Source organism: Alligator sinensis, unplaced genomic scaffold, assembly GCF_000455745.1.
Source record: "Alligator sinensis unplaced genomic scaffold, ASM45574v1 scaffold487_1, whole genome shotgun sequence".
Lineage (NCBI taxonomy): Eukaryota > Metazoa > Chordata > Crocodylia > Alligatoridae > Alligator > Alligator sinensis.
The window spans coordinates 1634213-1652812 of record NW_005842301.1 but is presented as its reverse complement, the minus strand read 5'-3'; the positions used below and the strand labels follow the sequence as shown (position 1 = coordinate 1652812).

The window sequence follows — 18600 nt, the reverse complement described above, 5'->3', positions numbered from 1 at the left end:
TCAGCAGCTACCCAGAGCTGGGGTAGCTGCTGGCAGCCACAGAGCCCGGGCTGGGGGCAGGGGCTTTGGGTGGGGGGCAAGGGGCACAAGCAGGGCATCCTGCCATGTACCCCTTGCCCTCATTTTGTTTTTCTGCCATGCCGGCACTCTGGTACCTTACGAGGTAGGCATTGTGGTGTTTTTCGGCACTCCGGCCAAAAAATGTTGCCTACCCCTGGATTAGCTGATAGCAACAATCATTGACTTGGATTTTTTAAACCATGATATGAGAGAACTAATTGTTACAGTACAGTTCCTAGACCATATATCATAGGTAGAATAGGGAATTGTGCTGATTTTTAACAGTTTGTTTCACAAATGCAATGGGATTTGCTAGTCCTTTTTGTCTCTTAGTTTCAGGCACTTTAATTTTGGGTTTAGGAAGTCAGATCTTGGATTTAACTTGTGTTCCAGATGCATCAAGATGCAGAATCGAAGCAGGTGCTGCTAGAATGGATGCAAGAGCGGCAGGAGATTAGGTATGTCTAATGAGTTTGCTTAAATTCATCTTCCTCAGAATATTCTTTTGAAAACTAAGACTAAGGTTTCTCTGTATTTTTTGTATGCTTTTTGATTAAGATGATCCTATGCACATGGAAACTTGAAATCTCAATGTTGGTACAGTAGTGTGTTCTGTCAGCTTCTGGGAATATTAAATTGTGAAGTAGTGTAGTCTTAGAAATCAGGCTGTTGGGGATCTATAACCTTTCCAGAAAATTTGATGCAAGATTTGTTTTCTATGAATTTTAATAGAGCCATGCAGCTGTTGTCCATAGCATAGAACGGGGCTGTTCAACTTTAAGCCTCTCCTCCAATGTGCCTCCTTGCAGGTGTATTCCCTTACCACTGCTCCCATCTCCTCAGTCCCTCACCCCCATCCTCCAACACTACAGGCACACTGTTGGGTTCAGGCTCAGTCTCCACCCCTTTGTGGCCTGGATTCGCCCTCATTCTTCATGTTGGACCCCCATTGCCCCACCCCATGGGACAGGGGCAGGAAATGACAGCCAGAAGACAGAGATGGAGCCGAGAAATTTGCCTGAGCCCTGGGGGATCGGGGAATGGTAGGTTGAGAGCCAGGGAGCTGCAAATTAACTCCTTTCAGGCCACCAGTTGGACAGCTCTGGTATAGCATTTATCAAACATGGTATCCACTGTTATTCTGTTAATTCACTCGGGTTATGAAATGATGAATCTCAGATCCTTTTCGCTATTACCTGCACTTTCTATCCAGAGGGGCTGATCTGCCAGTTCATGCTCAAATAAACATTGTGAGTGCCAGAATTTTGCCTGATAAGTTATGATAATACACTAAGTATCAGCAGTGAAAATGCACAAATTCTTCCCACAGAGATGGAGCCTTTTTAGCAGACAGGAATTCATGTTTTGATTTCTGCTCAAGTGATCTGAAGAAATTGGAATATTAGCCTACTGTCTCCCTGACAGTAAATCTTACTCTGATAGGGAGCGCTATAATTGCTGAGCAGTCTTCACTCAGGGTGGAAAGGCAGTTATAATCTTGCTACTTGTTCCATTGCATTCACATCCTGTGAAAGAAGTACTTGCCTGAAAACTGTATTTGTAGTACTTTTATTTAAAGTTTTGAACAAAATGTTTCCTCAGTTTGAATTTTCAGGCTAGATAGAAAGTTGTCAGTGATCTTTCCAAAGGTTAGTCCTCTACAAATCAAGTCATTTTCTTCTAGGTCACTTACAAAGAACCTATTCAATCCCCAGTTTGGGAGCATATTCCGAACTTTCCACAACCCAACCTACTTCTCTCGAAGGCTGGTCCGGTTCTCAGATATCTACATGGCATCCATCAGCTGCCTGCTGAATTATGATGTGAACTTTACCTTTTACCCCCGGCGTACCCCTCTGCAGCATGAGGCTCCACTCTGGATGGATCAGCTCTGTACAGGCTGTATGAAAACCCCCTTTCTAGAGGAGATGGTGCATATTCGATGAAGAGGAATGTATTCCGGCTAGAATTTACAACAGCATTATGCTATAGTTTGTTCAAAGGGTCAGGCTGTGTGACTACAGATTCTCACTGACTGCTATAATAAGTGATATAAAGTTCATGTATGTTTGTGTGTTTTCTCCCTAATCCTCACTGTACCTTCACTTCCAGCACTTCAGATATCTATCTGGGTAACAGATATTTGGTGCTTGAATTTAACTACTTTGTAACTGGCAAAGCATTATCAAAATTCTTCTAGGTAGAAGTGAAACACATTTCTGACCATGGGAAGGTTTATATTTGCCTTCATAACTATGTAAACTGTAATTACTCATCTTAACTAGAAGTGGCCTGATTCTCAGTGGCATGTTTGAGAGGTTTATTCAGCGATTCTGTAAGCTGAGTAACTTCTAATTAGGTACCTAAATAGTGATTTTAGTGTCTAACTTTTTTAGGCCACCTGACACACACTGGCCTAGTTTTTCCACATTTTGTAGAAACAGTACAGAAGTGAGCAGTGAAGAACAGCACATAAGACTTATGTACACTGCTTAGGTTTGATATAAAGATCATGTGTTTGTTCGCTTTTAATCAGCAATTTCACTTAATCTAGGTAGTTAGACATGCCTTGTAACAGGAGAGTTCAAAATGTACTTGAAGTTGAATTAGTTACTTATAACAATTTAATATTTTGGTCATCTCCTAGTATCCTATATATGTTTGAAGTGTGTGCACAAACACTTCCAGTTTAACTAGAGAAATCTATTAAAGCAGAAATTAGTGTCACACAGGTTTTATTATACAACACAGATGTAGACTCTTTAATAAACTAATGTTTTATGCTTGTAATGTACTAATTGGGCCTTATTTTGGTCTCACTTGGCCAAGTACATAGTAGGAATAACTTTACCAAAGCTTTACCAGTATAAAACTGTATGCGGAATCAGAATCTGATCCAATGTTGTTCTTGGTTTATTCGTATATTTGTTTTGAAGAGATTATTCTAATTCAGGAGTGGGAAAGGATGGAGGAGAAAACAATGCATCATTTGTGATCAGCACAGTATTAGGTTGGCTGATCTCATATTTTTAAATAAGCTTTTCTTTTTGGAAGATAAGAACACTGATATTGACAGTTGTGCAGCTGATGTGGGGTACTTTGTGCCAAATTTTTCTACTAGGTACATTGGACAGTGATATCTACCACACAAAGAACAACCGCTATGCTGCTGCCTTAAGATGGAATATTTTGTATGCCCTCCCCAACCAAGCTAGTGGAGTTCTGGCAGAGAGGGAGCCGTTGGTGGCTTCACTAGAAGTCTAATGAGCAACTTCTTGGAGCAGGCCAAGATTTCTTTCTTCCTTAAAAATGGTGGACTGCACTGTCATTCTGGGAGGAAACAGGTTTTGTCTTTTAAGAGCTGATACAGGGTAGGGGACACAGCAGTGTTCTTTTGCAGTTGGTTGTATTTAAAAATATAAACCAAGATTAGCAGACAGACCAGCACTACATGGGTCCCTAGTGCCCAGGTCCCAGCCCTGGAGTAGGATTGTGTTAGGCTGAGCAGTCCACCTGCCCCACATTTCTGCCATTTTAAGGAAAAAATAAAAGGATACTGCATGGCTTCAGTAGTATTAAGTTGATGGCAAGACTGCAAGAGACTACACCAGCAGTCCAGTAAGTGCCAACCGACATGCAACTCCTACTACCCATCAGGTGAAAACTTAAATATGCATTTATGGGGGAATGATGAATAAGTCAGCCCTATAAATGACCCTGTGGATTAAGGAAAGCTAGTGTGTTTATTATGGTATGATTTAGCTTTATTGTCTGTATACTGTATTATTTTTGTAGAACTTAGTGAAAGGTCAGGCTCTCATTACAGCATCACGGTAGGTCTATTGAACCTATAGCAATTAATTGCATTTTGTTGGGGCCAATCATGCACCAAAGACAGTGTTTATTCCTAGATTTGTAAATTGCATGTTTCAATGAACAAAATATCTGTGACTATCATTTGAAATAATGGCATCTTCCATCCTAAAAAACTAGCTTTTTTTTCATTATAACATATAAAATGGACAGCCTGAGAACATTAGAAGATAAGCAAAACTATGTGGGAAGTGAGTCTTGTTGCTTTTAAAGTTACTTCTAGACCGAATATAGAGAATTTTTAGAGTGCTCTATTGCTTATTAAGTACGAATGGATAAGGATGGAAGCTGCCTTCATGTGCAATTATGGAAGAACTACTAATTAAGTTTTGTATAGGGGGAGTTTTGCATGCCAACTACACATTCCCTCAAAACACAAATATTAGGATAAGCAAGACCTTTCAGTAGGATTACTCCAATGCCATAAAACAATGGTGGTATAGCAGCTAGGAGTACAGTGCCTAAAATATAATAATTTGAATATTTCTGATAATGGGTAGAAACCATTACATTTGGTAACATCTGTAGAGAGCATTAGTATATGAACAGGGCAATTTTTCTAGTGAATGTGTAAGATGGTTTCCTTTTTATTTTACTTTACTTTTTTATTTGTAGTACTCTAGTCTAGAGGTCAGCAACATGGCCCTTAGGCCAGATCCAGCCTCTGGAGTCTTTGTATCCAGCCTGTGGAGCTGGGGGGGCTTCTGTAGTGTTTTGGCAGTAGGGAACTTTGCCTGCAAAGCAGCCAAGCAATGGGGAGAAGCAGCAGTGGTCAGGTCAAAAGTACTGGCCCATCTCAGACCTGAGCTGGCTTGTTTCAACCAAATGGTCAAAAACTTTGCCAACTGCTGCTGTAGTAGGAAGGAAAAAATAGCTTTATACAAGCTACTTTAGAACTCAATAACTTGCTAGACAGTCATGTATCCACTTAAATGCTACTGGTATTTTACTGTAATACCATAGTATAAGATACAGTTTGTTGGTCTTACAGTAAAATACTGCTGTGTGCCATATTTTATTTTTTCTTAATCCACTTGGATTGTAGCTGGTACTCCTGGAAGTCTGCTTCTGTTATAGCATATTTGAATATAAATTAACTTCCCAAATCAGTATTTCAAAGTGGCTCCCACTGTGAGTCATTGAAGCAACTTGTACCATTTGACAACTGTCATGCTATAGGTGCCTTTGCTAAAACTACACAGTTGTCTTCAAGAGATGCTGTCTCAATCTCTGGATGTAGTTTGGTCTTAAAATATGAAACCCAAGTGCATATATGCTGTTACGCAAAATCCTAATTCAGGAAATGCTGCCGCTCTGCCTCCTTTCCTATCTTAATGCCATTCCAGAAACATTATGTAGCAATTACTGTTGTGTGTTCTGTGAATCATTGGAGAAATGGAATGATGTTACCTAAACAATTTGTTATAATTTGTCTAGTTCACTGTAGCAAGCAATTTTATTAATGTTAGTCAGAAAGTAAATAAAAGTATCACAGTATGGGATAATGCCTTTCTGTTCTTTCTTATTGTACCATTTCATGGCTTATGCTGTGGTTGCCATTACCTGCTGTAGTTCTAATCCTTAGCATTAAAAAATGACAAGATTTTTTTTTTTCCCTCTAAAGTGCAATTTATTACAAACTCAAAATCCTAATCAGCACAATAGTATAATGCACACATACTTCAGTTCACAGGCTTACTTAATAAAATCTCCTTGAACATAATAAATGAATAAAAAGTAGTTTGGCACAGAATTGTTAGGCTTTCTGACAAATTCTCACCCTACCTACACATTTCCCTTGCATATAAGATGCAGTGGCCACACAATCCAAACATGCATGTTTAATGTAGTTATGTCAGATCATGGCCAGCTATGTATTACTTCCTATATTTTTATACACACTACTATAGTGAACAGTTGCTTTTATTGTGTGCATGTGTAAAAAAAAAAAAAAAAAAAAAAAAAAAAAAAAAAAGCTAGCCTAGACAGCTGAACATCAACTCGGCTCAACAGCTGACCCTAGTGCAGTTTCAGACTTAAAAACACAAAATAACTTTTCCAACTGTCAGCTTTGCACCAAGTTTTTGCTAGTCCAATGGAAATGTTCTCTGCTATATCTGAGAAACCAATACCATTCATAACAACAGAGTTGTATTTGTCAAAGGTGAATTCAGCTCTACTCTTCCTTTTTAATGAGGGGCTTTTCTAATGAGGTATCTTAGCTAATGAGATATTCTTCTGAAGAGCCTCTGTTATTCTATACTTCATCTCCTTACCCCCTGAAGGATGTAAACTCTATATTGTTCTTGTTGGCAACAAGAATGTCACAGTGCTTCACTCTGGTTGGGGGTTTTCCTTTCAGCTTGGTTGGCTGTGTGACTTCACTCCAGAATTCTATGGTTGTCTGAGAAATCTTCCCCATTGAAAGAGTCCTGCAACAGATATAAAAACCTAGGTTTCAACAGAGGGCCATTAACTTGATAATAGCTCATCTGTTAATATCCTAACTTTAATGAATAACTAGATGCCAGCCTTAGCTTGCTATGAGTCTAGTATAATCCACGGTGGGTTTCTTAAATAACTCGTTTATGAAGTGGGTTAAGGGAGTTTTCCATCTCTTGACACTAAAGGTGAACTTCCATTAGTTGAGTAGTAAAATACTACTTTTGCTACTTAACATTGCTCTGGCAATTGTAGCAGATATCTATGTTGGTCTGTGGGTTTCTTGTATAGCGGGGTCTGTATTTTACCATCTCATCTAAAAAGGAGATGTTGGTGCTGGAGGGGTGATGATTGTTGATTTCCATCAGAAATTCAGTCGGAGATTGCAGGTTTTCAGTCCAAATTTTTTTTATATATATATATATATATATATAATTTTTTTATATATTTAAGTATAGCAAGGGTTTGATGGTGCAGTCCTTGAGGGATTCTTCCAGGTGGCTTATAAAAAGGTTGGCATAGTGTGGGACTGGAGGAAGCAGTGGTTATTGAAAGTGAAGTTATATTTAAGATATATTGATGACATCTTCGTCATTCATTTGGACTGAAAACCTGCAGTCTCTGATTTGATTTCCATCAGAAATTCAACAATAATCACCCCTCCATCAGACTCTCTCTTGAATACTCCAACATCAACATCTCCTCCTTTAGACAAGATGATCACTATCCAGAATGATAAAATACAGACTACGATATACAAGAAACCCACAGACCAACACACATCTGCACAGAGCCAACAATCGCCCTAAAGACACTAAGAAAGCTATAATATATAGCTAAGCCCTCTGATACCACTGAATTTGCACTGAGAACACCCAAGATAGTCACCTCACAAATCTCAAAGGCAGCTCAACAAGGACGCTCCTCCAGAGTGGTGGACCCTACTTTTGAAAGAGCCACCTGGATACCATGTGAAGAATGCTGCAGTACAGAAGGAAAACCCCCATAAATCTCATACCACTGGTTATGACATATCACGTCTCCCTGGAACCTATATGGAAAATCCTTAAATAATTGCAACCCATACTAGAAGGTGACTCAATGCTTAAAGAGATCTTCCCAGGACCACCCATCCTAGCTTTTAAACAAGCACTGAACCTCAATAACCTCATCACCAGAAGCAAAATTCCTATGGCCCAAAACATACCAAATGTATCCAGACCATGCCATAACAAGAACTGCAAAACCTGCCAACACATCTACCACCTCCACACTTAACTACACCCCACAACAGAACCATCAGCATTCTTGGATCTTGTAGCTGCACCTCCAGAAATATAATACATATCATCCAATGCACCAAATGCCTTGATGGAAAATATGTAGGAGAGACCAAACAACAACTGTGTTCCAGCATGAACGCACATCGGAAATCTATCAAAGACAAAAATAACCAATTACCGGTGGGGGCATATTTCTCACATGAAAACCACTTCCACTTTCTCTCCAATCTCTCAGTTCTAATACTCAAAGAGAATTTACAAAACACCTTTCACAGACAAGACTATAAGCTTCACTTCTTCAACCTCCTGGATACAAAAAATGATGGACTAAACATTGGATTTATAACACATTATAACTTGCCTAACATCTGACTCCTCAGGTACCTCTCCACTGTTTACCGGCTACATTCGTTCCCCTCCCCCCGCCCCCCGCATCTCTCTCACCCATTGACTCTAATTTACATTGTCACTGACTAGCTTTCTTGCATGTATACCAGCCTCTGGCTTCCTTAATATTCATTCCACCTAAGAAGAGCATATCAACTGCAGATACTTCCTCAGCCTGGCGAAGGGTGTTTGTGCCTGAAAGCTTGCAAAAAAGAATTTTTTCCAACTATTTGAGTTGGTCTAATGAAAGATATCAGATTTACCCAAAGAACCTTGTCTACCTATATCCTCCTACATGGCACAAGTAGCCCTGTGATGAGGAAAAGGAGGCTATATGCAGATAGAGGGTTAGGTAGTGTTTTTGTGGATTATGTTTACCACTTTGTAGCATCTCCATAACTGTTCACAGTTTTTTTTACTACTGCTTTTGATTGTTAAGTGATTCATATGCAGCACTGGAGCCCTTTAATATCCACCAAGCACTTTGCATCTGGAATCAGGGATACTCCTAGCAGCATTAGTAATAAGAAAAACATTTTACATGTTTACCAAATGTTTCATCAAACCACAAAATTCAAGATCCATTTCTTACATCAAAAGGTTCATAAATGCAGTTGTGGGCTCCATAGACAGGATTTGGGATGGACACCAAGGACGGGCTCCCTTCTTGCTCAGATAGTTCTTCCTCCATGTCAGCCTGTATGCAAACATACAAGTTTAGGTATAGTCTTACGACTCTGTTAGATGTGAGTTACTGAAGTTTTGAGCACCAAAGGCTCTATGTAGCATTCTGTAGTACTACTAATGAATATCTGTCCATAGCTAATGTTGTACAACTTGCCATGCCCCAATCCTGATATGGAGAAGGTGACTTGAGACCTAAACCTGATATGGACCCAGGAATTAGGTGGTAGTTTACATTTCCCTGAGAGGCTTGATTCATGCCGGCATCATTGTTCATGTATTCTGCATTAAGCAATCACTGAATAAAACAGTCCTGAGAAAAGAAACTGGAAGCTACTCCCAGAAAAGGAGGATGGCACCACTATTACCTCAGCCATATTTGAAAGAAGGGGTACAGGTGCTTACCTTCAGAAGAGAGTTCCACACTACAGATTCCAAGTAGATGGATGTGCCTTCCTCCCACTCTAACTAAGGTGTGATAGGCATAGGATGGAAGACACATATTTGTGCTTAGAGTATTGGCTAGTTGTTGCCTGCTTAGCTCATTGTCTTTGTTGTTTGCCATTCTTGAGGCACTAAACTCTCCTCTGGTCCTGGACAGATAACCTAGGTGCCTAATTTTGCCTTGTATATGGCCTCTATTAATGCAGATGATGTTGTATCATCTGAATAGAACTTTATTTATGCTAGTCTAAAGACTTCCCACATTTATAGATTACATAGATTTTGGGGGGTCGGAAGGGACCTCAGTAGATCATCAAGTCCAACCAACCCCCTGACTGTTATGGAGAGTGGCTTTGCTACAGGCCTAAAAATGTTTCCAGAAGGTACAACTCTTACAGCCATGTACAGTCAGTTTAGCTGCTGTGCCAGCTTGCCCGCAGACACAGCTGACATGACAATAGAATTGGTTTGCTGCTGCTCTAGATTTACATGTTACACTGTGTGTGCTACATACCTTGAAATAATGGAATTGGAATCCTTGTTGTTTCATCTTGAGGTAGTAATAGGCCACTCCAGCAATAGCTAAAAATAGCATGACTATAACAACAACTGAGGTGACTCCAACAGTCACAGGGTTAGATGACTTTGCAGCACTGGTTATCTGGAAAACAGTTTATTTTAATTTTCTGTTAAAAATATAAATTTTCTCATTTTTTATTTCATATGTTAAATTGCCTGGCCATAACGTTTTATGCGTAGGATGCTAGTAGTTCACAGGCAGAATAGGAAAAAAAATAGAACATTTATGCAACAGAGCTAATTAATTGGTGTCCTCCATACATAGTTAACACAGGGGCTAGGGACAGAAGTTACATATACACCAGTTTAAGTGATCAGAAACTGGTTTAAACCTGTAACAGAACAGAAGCTCAGTGCACATAAACCAGTTTCAAAGCAACTGAAACTAGTGTAAGATAAGCCTGACTGGATGTAGCATCAGACTTAACTGATTTAGGTAAAACCAGATTACAAAACTTCTGTCCCAGACCCCTTCCTGGTTCAAGTTGAATCACAGTCCCCTAGCGTCCCATCATGCTTTGCAGCCCTGGGCTGGGCTGTGGTGTGCAGGGCTGGCCCCATCCCTCTGCTCCCTAGTTAGAGCAGTGAGGCTGGCTCACTGGCCTCACTGCCCCACCCCCCCAGCCAAACCCAGCTGGAGTCTGGGGCCAGGAAGGGGAGTTAAACTCCCTTTCCCCTGAGTATGCAGCTGCCCTGCCCTGCCCTGCTAAACTTACTGCTGGCTGGACTGTGGACTACAAATCCCAGAGGCACCTGGAAGTAGGAAGAGGAAGTGATGAGCAACCCTGCAGAGTCCCGCTGTTGTGATTGTGGACTCCAAATCCCAGAGACCTTGGGGGTAGCGGGGAGAGGAAGTGAGCACACAGCCAAGCTGTTTAATGCTCACGTCAGAGAAAGAACTGTTCTTGTTCAAGCTTTTATGAATTCAGTGCCACTACCTTTTTCCCTACCCACCCCCTCCTCAGCCTGGCAGGCACCTCCCTCCACCCCCACCCAGGCAGAACATAGTCTGGAGCCTGGCCATACCCCCTCAACTCTAACAGGGAGCAGGGGAAGCCTGGGAAGGCTTCTCTCTTCCCTTCAGCAGTGGCTGGTAGGCATGTTCTAGCACCCCCTGGCTTTTGGCTTTAGCACTGCAGGCATGTGGCTGCATTTCTTGAATCAAAAGTGAACATCTGTTCATTTGCTTATTGGTTCAAGTTCTGCAGCTTAGACTAACTTGCAAAGACTGAATCAATTCAGCCGTGGGCTTTTTGATTGTCTGTATTTAGCCAGTGTCTAATTTGCTCTATATACTGCAGTCGCTCCTGATCTCTACTGAACCACAAGCCTCAGGCTATATTAAAACATAAAAGAGCTGCCACGTTAGCATAAACCAATAGTTCACTGACACCACTACCCTATTTGTGAGGGTGGTGAACAGCTGAAGTCTAAATTGAAGGTTCCAAAACTCGCATGGGTTAATAAAGCCCCAAAATATATCAGTACTATAATCTTATTCCTAATTGCCTTCTACCATATCGTTCGCACTGCTGTAATATGAATTTATCTTCTATAGCAAACTTTCAAAGGGGCTGGCAAGATTCAGGTAGGAAAGATGTGATATCAAGTTAAATGTACATGTATACAGGTGCACATGCGCACACACAGTATTAGACAGATGGAAAAGATTGTGGAAGTGAGAGCCTCAAAAGAACAAGTCCAATCTAAAAGCCTTGAAGATGCCAAAATCAGTTAAAAATAGGTCTACACAGTAAGGCTGTGCAAAACAGCACTCTTTCGTTTCAACTTCCATTTCACTATTTCAAAGGGACAGTGTTCCGTTTCTCTGTTTCAAAATACTGTTCCATTTCATTTCCTTGAAACTGTTTCAACGTGTTTTGACATTTTGCCCATAGGCTATAATGGGGAATCATGAAAATGTCTATAACTTTGTCATTTCTTGCCTGATTCAGATGAAAATTGGAGGAATGGTAGCCCCTTCTGAGGGCATGAAACCTGTCAAGTTTCAAGGCGATAGGTGCAGGGGTTTGTGAAACTGCACCTCAAACTGTTCAAACAAAATTGTATCACTTGCTGGCAGGATACTGTTGTCCCGCACACAGAGCCGGGGGTCCGCTCCCCCTGGGAGGAGTCTGGCACAGCCCCACAGCTCTCCCGGGGGGCGCAGGTCTCCGGACCTCTGTGTGGGATGACAGAAAGCTGCTGCCACCGGCTGGGGCCAGCGCCAGCACTGGGTTCTTCCTGGTGCTCAGTGCGGGCTGCGCCAGACAGACTCGGGTACTGGCACTGGCCCCATCTGGCAGCAGCAGTGACAGCATGCTGTCATCAGCATGCTCCACAGCCGTTGTGCAGAGCTTTAACAACAAAAAAAGCCCCACATTCACTGGCTCTGGCAGCGGCGACTGGGGCCTCTGGGTGCTCATGGCAGAGCCACCCTGTGCAGCGTGGGGTAGTGGGGCAGCAGGGATCACCATGTCCCCCCGCTTGGCACCTGCGTGGCAGCTGCCCAATGGCACAGGTGCAGCACAGCTTGGCCGGGCACTGCGCGCTGTCTGGGAGCTGGGGTGGATCCACCTGTCAGCTAGAGCTCCTGGTTCGATTCACCAACACTCTGATCATTCCCTCAGCTCTTCCTGGGGGTCGCGGCCCCCAGATCTGCGCTCGGGGTTTCAGCAGGCTGCTGCTGCTGGTTGTGGAAATAGTCCAGAGCTGCCGCCATCCCCAGCTGGCAGTGGCAGCCTGCTGTCATCCCGTATCATCCGTGGGCCCGCACCCCCCCGGAAGACCTGGGGGAAGCTATCAGAGAGCTGGGGCAAAGATCAGGGAGCTGAGGAATCCAACCGGGAACTGGGGGAATGTTCAGGGACTTGAACATTCCCCCAGCTCCCTGTTCGATTCCCTAGCTCCCGGTTCAATTCCTCAGCCCCCGGTTCACTTCCCCAGCCCCTGGCTCAATTCCCCCAGCTCTTCCCAGGGAGCATAGGTCCCCGGATCTGCGCACCAGGTTTCAGCAGGCTGCTGCTGCAGGCTGGGGCCAGCGGCAACACTGCAGTCTTCCCGACATTTGGCCCAGGCTGCGCCAACTGGCTACTGCTGACCTCAGGCTGCAGCAGCAGCTTGCTGAAACCCCACACGCAGAGTGGGGGGCCTGTGTCCCCCAGGGAGAGCCGGGAAAGCAATCAGAGGGCAGGGGAATCAAACCAGGATCTAGATGTCAATATCAGAGCAGCTCTTCTAGCACCCTTCCCCCCTCTTCCCCTTCCCTGTCCTTGGTTTCTGCTTAGCTGCAAGCAAGCCCAACTTTCAGCAGAGGACCACAAACAGGTCTTTTCCACTCCTCTAAAAGATCTAGCATTACGCAGGCAGGAATGTAAGATTCATGGAGTCAAGCACAAACTATAGCAAAGCATGGTTCCCAGATTTTATTTAAGGTTAAACTATTCTCTATTCCACTCTCAGCTTTGCAGTAAGTCAAGGGGCAACAGAACGGGCAGGGGCAGGACACTGCCATATCACTGCCCCCCCCCATCATTCCCTCTCTCCCACATGACAGGTATCCTCTTTTTTGCAACTGAAAACATGGTCATCCTAAGCACTGCCCACCAGAGCAGGCAAGTTTGGGAAGGGGTGTGTGTGGGCAGGGGGCAGATTGAGGCTCCCACAGTGGGGGAAACTGGGGTAGAGACAGGGGCAGGGGTAACTGGGGCCCTGGGGTGGGTAGCAGGATGGTGGGAGCCTGGGCAGCTCGTCCAGGGGTGCGGGGGAGTTCCCACTGCTGTACATATCCTGGGGGAGGCATGAGGGGCATGTGCCCCCTGGATTTGCGTGCAGGGCAGAGGCGGGCTGCCTGCTGCAGGCTGGGGCTCTGTGCTCCACTGCAGGTGCCTCAAGAACCGCATGACACCATGTGCTGGGCTGCACCACATCCCCTGCCCGCCCTGCTGCAGCAGGCACAGTGTTGCATGGCTCTTGAGGCAGCAGCAGCAGGGCACAGAGCCCAGTGCACAGCGGACAGCTTGCCTCCCCCTATGCACAAATCCAGGGTGGAATGTGCCCCCCATGCCTCTCCCAGGGTGCATGCAGTGGTGGTATTCCCCCTGTGCCCCTGGATGAGCCGTCCATGCTTCGACCATCTCATGACTCGCCCCGGCCTCAGGACCCCATTCACCCCAACCCCTGCCCCACTCCCTCCCTCACTGTGGGGGGCCTCAATCTACCCCCCTTCCCACACATCCCTTCCCCTCCACAAACTTACCTCCTGGGCGATGTGTGTGTGTTCATACTCAGCCCCCGCCCCCGGTAATATTTTCTCCCTCTGCCCACTCCTTATTTAATTAACTTTGTTTCTCAAAGTAAATCTTTCTGAAGTCCAAGACCTTTATTTTACACCTACACTTGTCCCTCCTGCAACTTACTGGTAGTTTAAATTGAATCAATTTGTGAGCATCTTGATCTCAGGTTGTTTCCCACAACTACTATTTCTTTAATGTCCTGGCTAGTAGCTAAAATTAGATCCAAGGTAGCTTTGTCTCTTAGAAAAATCATAGAAAAGTAGGCCTAGAAAGACCTCTGGAAGTCACCTAGTCCAGTAGTGCTCAAGTTTTTTGCCTGGTAAGCTGGATTGGCAGTATCCAGATTGTCCATGGGTCAGATCAAGCTGGTGTTGCTGATCTAGCACCCGGCAGGCACACCGGGCACCATCTGGCTGCATGGAAGAGGGTAGGGTGGCAAACTGGTTCCAATGCAGCCATGCAGGGGAAAGGAGCTTGGCCAGGCCCCAACCTGGCCCCATGGAAGGAGAAGAAAGGGGCTGTGACCCAGCCCTGATCCAGAAATGGGGCATAGGGCATGGCCCAGTCTCACAGGGGAAGATAGCCCAGCCCCAACCAGCCATGTGGGACTTGAGATTTGGGAATTTGGCACAGGGGAGGGTGGCTATATTAATGGCCATCACTCCCTTGCTACCAAATTTCAAGACCTGTGGGGTGCCCCATGGGCTGCATTTGGCCTGTGGATTGAAGGTTGAACATTCTTGATCTAGTCCTAGCCCCTGCTTGAGGCAGGATAATTTCTATTCAAATTGTCTCATACAAATCCTTGTCTAACCTAGTACTAAAACTATATAATAAATCCTGTCATACAATCACAGGCCATTACCTGCCATAGTAAAGCAGGGATCTTGCATTAAAATGGAGCAGGTGCTACTCTTTTACTACGGGAACTGAAACAGACATGAATTCTTAAATTCTCATTTTTACTCAACTGAATTAGCAAGCAACTTGCCTGATCCACATGTAAAGGAAGAGTAGGATGAGTTATCTGGAGAGGTCTCTCAATGGCATGAATTATTCCATTGTAGGCCAGAATGTCCCACTCTACGATCAAGGTATTATTAGCCAGTCTGGAACCCTAGTGCAAGAAAAGCCATCATTAAGACTGAGGAGTAAAATGTAATTTCTTTTAGTAGGAGGACCTTCTGGACAGGAAAAAATATCAATTACATAGACTTGGCAAAAGGTAATAAAAATCTGCCCAAGGTTTATAGGTACTTACAGTGAGCTGTGTTCTATTCTCAGATTCTGCAATGGAAAGGTTGTATCCTGAGCAGGAAGGTATAACTGTACTGTCTGTGAGATTGAAGCTCAAGAGAAAGATATTGCTCATAGAGACATGCAGCTTCAGCTCTTCCCATGTTAATGTCTGACGAAACAAAAAAACGTTTCATGATGGCAAAGTAAAATCAGAATCAGATGTGGTTCTGCCATAGACTTGAGGAAAGAGCTCAAGCTGGATCTTATTTTATCTGATCAAGTTCACTCAACTGTAATTCTGACTTCTTGCTTCAAGACTATGTTGAATGAGCTGATGCAACAGAGACAGACAACAATGACTGTGCATTTACAGGCCACAGGAGTGCTCTTTTATTAAGCAGAACATTTTAGTAGCACACTGTCCCAGCATCAGTGAAAAAGAGTTGGTGTCCAGTGTACAGAAGATCCCAACACATTGGGTGTACATGCTAGGTCTATAATTCTGGCTTTATATACCCTTAGAAACATAAAGCAAGTTGGCAGTTCTTGAATTACGTGTCCTAAAGAAGGCGTTTTGTTCTAATGCTCTGAACAAATGATGTCATCTCATTTCTGCATTAGAATGATGCACCAACTACTTTAGATTCAGTGTCAGTATAGTATCTAGCACAGCAGGGTCCCAGTTCATGATTTGGTCACTTAAGACTGCATTAAAACAAATAATTCTGCTTGGTCAGTATTCAAATTAAGCATTCATTCAAAATTTCTTACCATATTGTCTCCAAATCCAGAATTCAAGGGTATGAAGACCGTTTTATATGTGGTGTCATTGGAAAGAAAGTTGAGAAAGTCAAGCCCATCTTGAGTGATATTGGCAAAATCCAGTAACATCTGAAAAAGAGGACAGACCCTGAGTGCCAGCTGAAAGCTATGGGTTTGTCAAAAATAATTAACACGTCAAAAAGATTGTTCTCAGCCTTTGTTACAACAGTAGAAACATTTCCTCACATTTATAATTGGATTCTAATGCTCAGTATGGACTTAAGAGTTTTCACAACCTCTCCTTTTATTTCAAGGTTTTTTCCTTCAAAACTTCGGGATGTGGGGCCTCCCATTCCGCCATTATTATTGTTTTTTGCCTTGCCAACAGCTTGCAGAGAAGCATGCCTCATCCCTACCCAGCTTCTGCTTCAGAGGGAAAATGGCAGTATTGCTTACAGAGTAGAAGGTTGAAAAGTTTTCATGTTCTGCCAGTACAGCCAAAAGATTTCCACTGCAGAAGTAACCATCCCCAATGAACCCATCTTGACAGCTACACATCACATCTGCAAAGCAAGAGAGATGTTACAGTGACTGAATCTGGGGATGAGCTCTTCATAAAACAAAGCAAACATTTAACTATTTAAGATAATGTCTATACATGTGGGAGGCATTAATAGTCTAATGGATATAGCAGTGGTTCCCAAACTGACAGATTGCGCACCACCAATTTAAAACAATACAACCTTAAGTACCACCAGCAATTTTTTGTCATGTAAAGTAATTATAATAAATCTGTTAATGTGTACTACTGACAGGTTGTCTGTGTACCACTGGTGGTACCTGTACCACAGGTTGGGAACTGCTGGGATAGAGCACTGGACTCATCATCAAGAAATCGATGACTTTGACAGGCTCAGTAACTTTGGGGTGCATCACTTATGCCCCCGGTGCTTCAGGGTATAGACATCTGAACAATTTACTGTGAATCAGAAAGGTAATGGGGCCTAACCACACATCAGTTGCTCCACAGTAACCACCCAGGGGCTTACCTTTGCCCTACGGTAAATGGAATATAACCTGTGGAAAATCATTCCTCTCTCCCTGAGGGCTAAGCAGAAATGGATTACCTTCCACTTACTGGGCATGTGTACATGTGCCCCTACAGTGCCATTGTTACTGCGCCATCATTTAGTACTTCCTTTTGAAAGTAGTAAATGAAGGCACAGTAAAAGCCCGTCATGCATTATGCCAGCAGTACAGTTATTTTTAGCTGCTATGTCACCATAGCAATGCACTATACAGAGGGAACATGTTGCTGCAGTAACAGCTGGAGCATCATGGTTTGTGCCCACTGATGCTACACTGCCAAAGGGCATTGCTACAGCAATGTAGCATCATGTGTACATGCGCCCACTGTGAGGTTAGGGTGTGCCCATGGGTAGTTAGTAAAAAGCAGCTGATACATTGTAATGATTGTAAACTGTTCCAACATTTGTACCCTTAGTTTTCCATCTGTAATAACAACCACCAGAGCATGTCATCTACCAGCACAATCTCCAGGTACAGAGGGTCTAATTTATTCATATTGTGGAGCACTTTGAAATCTACTGTGTTTTCAATGTTTAAATTAACGTTTAATTGATACATACTACATTTCCAAATAAAGTGTATAATTTATAAATACCATGTTTACTTGATTAGATGACCCCCCAATAATTAGATTCTATATATGAAACATTTATAAATTTGTTATAATTTTCTAGAATCTAATTATTGGAGGTTCATTTTCATAGAATCTAATTATTGGAGGTTCACCTTGAATTTGTCCCTCTCCCACTGCTACCTCATGAAAAATAAATCGGGGGGGGGGGGGGGGTGTCAGGTAGCCCCTTTGTTCTCTGCTTCCACCCAACTTTTTCCCCTGGAAGCCCTTTCCCCCTCCCCTTACTGACAGTTGCTGCTCTCCCTAAGCACATGGAAGTGAGGAGCAAATTTGAAAACAATAACCTTGAAAAGTAATTTACATATATTATACACACAAACTTCATTTCAAAGGCCAAATCAGTTCCAAATTCACTTGAGCAAATCCCAAATTTCCCAAATCCAAATTTCAAGAGAGCAGAGCTCAATCGTAGATTCATAGATGTTAGGGACTGAAAGGGACCTCTCGATATCATCAGGTCCAGCCCCCCTGCATGTGGGCAGGAAAGACTGCTGGGGTCAGATGAACCCAGTAAAGTGAGCGTCCAGATGGTTTTTTGAAGATATCCAGAGTTGGTGATTGTACAACCTCTGGGGGGAATCTATCCCAGATCCTGGACACTCGCGTTGTAAAGAAGTTATTCCTTATGTCTAATCCAAAGTGGTTTTCTAGCAGTTTATGACCATTAGTCCTAGTCTTCCTCTGGGGAGTCCTGGTGGACATATGTTCTCCCAGGCCTTAATATGCACCTCTTATATACTTATCAGCTGCCACGAAGTCCCTTCTGAGTCTTCTCTTCTTCAGGCTGAACAGACCCATATCTCTCAGCCTCTCATCGTATGGCCTGCTC

At 43.3% G+C, this 18600-nt stretch overlaps 2 protein-coding genes across 7 annotated transcripts in view; one reads left to right on the top strand and one right to left on the bottom strand.

Annotated features, from left to right (window-relative positions):
• The window catches only part of LOC102382078 (5'-nucleotidase domain-containing protein 2-like), a gene marked incomplete at its 5' end in the record, with an annotated part of 19212 nt that extends 13777 nt beyond the window's left edge, over positions 1-5435 (top strand). The window contains 2 exons of the mRNA XM_006028274.3: positions 454-518; positions 1745-5435. Of these exons, the coding sequence (XP_006028336.2) occupies positions 454-518; positions 1745-2006 (327 nt within the window). The remainder of the gene's footprint in view (positions 1-453; positions 519-1744) is intronic.
• A 39-nt stretch (positions 5436-5474) lies between these two features.
• Positions 5475-18600, bottom strand: part of STAB1 (stabilin 1) — a 231239-nt gene continuing 218113 nt past the window's right edge. For all 6 annotated transcript variants that reach the window (XM_025209654.1, XM_025209653.1, XM_025209656.1 and 3 more), the window contains 7 exons: positions 16505-16611; positions 16058-16177; positions 15309-15455; positions 15039-15164; positions 9688-9834; positions 8638-8742; positions 5475-6365 (listed from right to left, as the gene is read on the bottom strand). In XM_025209654.1, coding sequence (XP_025065439.1) covers positions 6315-6365; positions 8638-8742; positions 9688-9834; positions 15039-15164; positions 15309-15455; positions 16058-16177; positions 16505-16611 — 803 coding nt within the window. In that variant the 3' untranslated portion in view covers positions 5475-6314. The remainder of the gene's footprint in view (positions 6366-8637; positions 8743-9687; positions 9835-15038; positions 15165-15308; positions 15456-16057; positions 16178-16504; positions 16612-18600) is intronic.